At 35.8% G+C, this 4597-nt stretch overlaps 1 protein-coding gene across 5 annotated transcripts; it reads right to left on the bottom strand.

Moving 5' to 3' along the window:
- Positions 1-367: 367 nt before the first annotated feature.
- Positions 368-3956, bottom strand: LOC137806661 (ankyrin repeat protein SKIP35-like). Of its 5 annotated transcripts, none has more exons than XM_068606882.1 (4): positions 3666-3956; positions 2342-3109; positions 1672-2104; positions 368-1306 (listed from the first exon to the last, which is right to left on the bottom strand). In XM_068606882.1, the coding sequence occupies exons 2-4, from the start codon at positions 2932-2934 to the stop codon at positions 500-502; spliced, it is 1833 nt and encodes a 610-aa protein (XP_068462983.1). In that variant the 5' UTR covers positions 2935-3109; positions 3666-3956; the 3' UTR covers positions 368-499. The 5 variants fall into 5 exon arrangements, with proteins under 5 accessions (XP_068462983.1, XP_068462986.1, XP_068462987.1 ...); XM_068606885.1 differs by having other exon boundaries at positions 2342-3080; positions 3666-3831; XM_068606886.1 differs by having other exon boundaries at positions 2342-3080; positions 3727-3831.
- Between the last annotated feature and the right edge of the window lie 641 nt (positions 3957-4597).

Raw genomic sequence — 4597 nt, 5'->3', positions numbered from 1 at the left:
GAAGTTTGTTTGAATATAATAACTCAGTTGTTCATGCATGTTAAGATATATTATTTCTAATTATGTATATTAAAATAAAAGAAAATGGGAAAACAGCAATTTAAGTTATCAAAAAGGCTATAGCTTCTTTATCAAATTCAACTAAATGAGAATTACAATTTCAATATCTTTATATAAATAAAAGTTTACTTAAAAGTTTTTATATAATCATTTAAAATTTACATACAAACTGCCCATAGAAAATAGAACAACCTTTTTTTACCTTTACTTCAACATCCTCCTGCCAGTACTTCATATTTGATTTTTGATATTCTTTGTATCCTTTTAGACAAAAATTATGAACAAAAAATATGCACATTTAAGATCCTGAGCTATAAAGAGGGGAACTACATTTAAAGCTAACTCCCAGATAAAAATTATCAATGGTGGCATTCATTACATAATAAAGAAGGGTGTGAAAAGGAAATGAAGAATCCATTGCATTGACAACCGAATATAGCTAAGCAATGCGGGTGGGATGGAGCAAAAAGTGAGGAAGATGCTGTTCCAAAACGACCACTAGCTCTCCACCATGGCTCACTTCATCCAAGACCCTGTTCCCAAGCCTTCTGGCGGCTTCAACCAGTTGTCCCCTAAGCCGTTGTGAATACAAGCAGCCACCTGCTTTGACACACTCTCTATAAAGTGGGAGGTAAGCAATTGCTACCGTCAGGGGGGCAGGAAGATCTCTCAAGCAAATAGGAGACTCGCCCCATTTAATGATTCTCATAAGGTTCATGTGATGCTCCTGCCCTAACCTTAATCCCTCCTTATAAGCTCCTTCTGACCAATGCTCCTTAAGAAATGTCTTCAGCTCAGGTGCAACAGCCTCATCCTCTGATTTTGCAATAATATCTGCAACGGCATAAGTAGCTGCAGGATCACCTAAGAAGTCCGATTGAAGGAGAAATGCTACACCATCAAGAGATCCACCACTTCGCTCACCAGCAGCCTTTAGAATTTCAACACTAAGTGCTGCAAGAACCTGCTGAGGTACGTGCGGCAGAAGATAAGCTGCAATGTGAACTTGACAGCTAGAAGTGGCTGCTGTAAGGGCAAGACAGAGTTCCATGTCTCGGCAACCCCTCTGCACAAACCACTCTACAACTTGCATGCAACCCCTCTCAGCAGCTCTCATCAAAGGGCCCAAAAAGGCTATAGCATTTCCCTCTTCCACCAAGCACTCCATAGTTCCTATCTTGCCATAATGGGAGGCAAAACCCAATGCCAAGTCAACATCAACATCCAAGCTGTTTCTTTGTGCAATCTGCATAGTTTGATTTCCAGCATGGCACACAAACATGAACCAACAAATTTCAGCAGACTATTATAATATAAAAAACAGCACTTCACTACGACATACACACACACGAGAGGAAATGGTAGCAACACAAAACCTCTCGCCCCCAAATTCTTCCAATATATGCTATAGGGATGCAACCAAATTATAAAATAATACCAACATCGTATCTACATGATCCTTTGATATGACTCTAAATGGACCGAAATTATAAGTATGCCTTCAGCCACCTGCTTCTAACTATCATAACAAAAGTTGGACAACACCCACTAAACGAGCTGGAGAAGCATTAATTCATAGATTGAGAAAGAAAAAGATGGCAGACGTATCACCTGCAATAGTATGCGCACAAGTTCTGTACTACCAAAACGTGAAGCCTCCAAGAAACACTGATTGACATTGTCTGCACCACCCTCCACTAGCATGCCCAGAAGCCCTTGGATCACTGTAGCTGACAAGCCAAATGCCCAACCTGGATCAAATGAGCTAGAGAAAAGAGTAAGAGGAAAACAAGCCGCATCAAAGGCCTCACTGAAGTCCTTCCCTGTAAGGCGGTTGCCAGCAAGATCAAGGAATGTCTTAAAGGCAGATAACCGAAGCTGGATTTCAACAGCTGAGCTGTGTATCACATTTTCCCTATCATCCTGCAGTCGTGAATGTATTCCTATACATTTCAAAGCCCATTCAGTAAACTTTTGAACCTTAGCACCAGCTTCTGCCTTCAATACTTCATCTCCATTACATTCCTGGAGACGCTCATGCAACCTAGCAAAAAAGCAGAGTTCATGCAGGAACTTCAAATACCATTAATTTTAAACCATTATTTAGGATTTTACATTTTGCTCTAAAAAGACACATTCTCTCTACTCCACACCACCACCACCACCCTTCTCCCAACAAAAAATAACACTCTTCCAGATCAACTACTTCATTGGTGACTGAACTCTTTCCCTTTACACAAAAAATAATTAAAAAAATTACAAAGATGTGGGCAAGTCATACCTTTGGGCCATTACAGTAACTGTATCAGCCAGACTCATTGTTCTACTCTGGCAAGCAGAGACACATGAAGCAAGGAATGAAGTCCTTAGAGCAGCTCTTGTGAAGTCATAAGCACCATTAGCAATGATCTTCTTGATAAATCCCATTATCCCATTAAGCTCTAGCTCTGTGCTCAGGAACCAAATGGAATCCAGCGTGATACACAAGGCATCATTGAGCGTCTGGGGATCAGCAACCAAAATCAAACTTTCTGCAAGCTCCCAATCATGGGAACTCACTGCACCCTGAAACAACCGACCCAACTCAATCCTGTCTTGTCTACCTAGTTTCTTCTCCAACCCAATTTTCTCATTACTTCCAAGCTCACAATCTATTGAAACAGCCCTGGATTTGAGCTTCTTGGCATTGCAACAATAAGAAGTGGACATTCTTGACTCTTTCCTCATAAGTGGTGCTTCTCTCGAGAAAACTACACTGCTACCTTCACCTTTCTCAGATGCAAAACCTTGATTTTCATTTCTCTGGAATTCAATTTTGTTATCCTCCGATTTAATTTCCTCGAATACGGGATTTTCCACCTCAGTTTCATCCATCACAAATAAATTATCAATCCACTAGATAGATGTCATGTTCTCATCTGTCAGACCTCTGTCTGACCCATGTCTTCCTTATCAAGCCCGATAAAGCTAACAGCCATTCTTCAAAGCACATGAGATACTGAATAGGAGAACTCTAGCCTCTGGTTTTCAAATTCATGGAAAGCAAGTACTAAATAGAAAAACAGAATTAATAATCCCCGCTTTTCCAGTATAATATAAATTTGTCAGGAAAATTACAACAAAAAAAAGTAGTTCTGTCTGGAAGTAAATCCAAATGCTATCCTCGTATGAATTTAAAAACCCTAAAGAGAGGAGTAAATGTAGAATATTGAAAATGAAAATAAATGGTTAGCTTGCCCCCATTTGGTTTTAATGAGAACACATGATAAATCATTAGATGAGATTAGAGGAATCCAAATCTTCCGATCTTGGGCATGTACAAACGAGTGCAAACATTAGCGTCAAACCAACGGTTGTGGAAGAAATAAACCCTAAACAGAATCGAAATGGTGCAAAGTTATATGATTAAAGAAATAGCCAATTTCAGAGAAGGCAACACCATATCAATCAGAATTGCACATAGAAGCATAAAACAATTTGAAGAAAAATGGATGTTACAGCTTTAGAAGCAGTTAATTAGAATCTGTTAGAGGAAGGAACAAGAAAAGAGGCATAACAGAATCATAAATAGCAGTAGAAAGGAAAGAGATGGATTGATAGAAAACCTGATAGCTTGAAGAGAGAAATTAAAAGGGTGGAAGAACAAAACCCGCTCCCTCACCTCACCTGTTATGCTTCTTCAATTGATACTTTCATTTCCGACGCCAAATATAGCTGCGCCAGTAATAATATCCTATTTTAAATTTCTCTTTTATTGTTCTCCTCTTTTCTGTTTTTGATTCATACAAACAAAATCAACTATATTCTTTCTAAAAAAAAACAGAATCCATTTTTTTAAATTCTTAAATAACTCAAATAATTTTAGACTTCAATATTCTCCTCACCACCTCTGTCTCTGATTCGTTCTTTGTAAAGCATTTTATTTATTACTTCAAATTTATTACAAAATTAAAATAGTTAAGATTCTCCTTAAATTGACAAGTTAAAATCAGGATATTTTACAAGTATTAAAGAAAATAGGTTAAATATGTTTTTCTAAGGAATTTTGTTTTTTTTTTTATAGTTCAAATGTTTACATCTCTCTGATATTTATTAAGAAAATGTTGAAATTTTCTGTTATAAACAAAATTTTAATATAAACTAAGATGTTAAAATATTTTATATTATTTTTTATAATATTATAATATAATTTATATTGATTTGATAAGTAAAATAAAAATAAATCTATTATAATAATTTTTTTATAAATATTTAAAAGATTTAAAGTTTGAGTTCGAAATAAAAATTAATTTTATATTATAATATAGAGATGAAAAATATATTTAATTAAAAAATATACAGTACGTTGGTGAATTTGGTCTTGTAGAAAATATAGTAGGTTGGTGAATTTGGTCTTATAGAATTCTTTTTCTTTACACAAACAAATTTTGTTAAGTTGCTTTAAGAAAACATTTTGAATTCATGAAAGTAATAATTACAATAAGATATAATTGTTTTAAAAAAATCATGTGTGTTTTCTTGAATTCTCAAAGAGGTT

This window comes from Phaseolus vulgaris, chromosome 3, assembly GCF_000499845.2.
Source record: "Phaseolus vulgaris cultivar G19833 chromosome 3, P. vulgaris v2.0, whole genome shotgun sequence".
In the NCBI taxonomy this organism is placed as follows: Eukaryota; Viridiplantae; Streptophyta; class Magnoliopsida; order Fabales; family Fabaceae; genus Phaseolus; species Phaseolus vulgaris.
The sequence above is the reverse complement of the archived record's forward strand: the minus strand, read 5'-3'. Positions and strand labels throughout refer to the sequence as shown.

Coding starts and splice junctions, on each gene's coding strand:
- LOC137806661 (XM_068606882.1), bottom strand. CDS start 2,934: ATGGATGAAACTGAGGTGGAAAATCCCGTATTCGAGGAAATTAAATCG. Junction 2,105..2,341: donor GTTACTGTAATGGCCCAAAG/GTATGACTTGCC, acceptor CTTTTTTGCTAG/GTTGCATGAGCGTCTCCAGG. Junction 1,307..1,671: donor TTGTGCGCATACTATTGCAG/GTGATACGTCTG, acceptor CAAACTATGCAG/ATTGCACAAAGAAACAGCTT.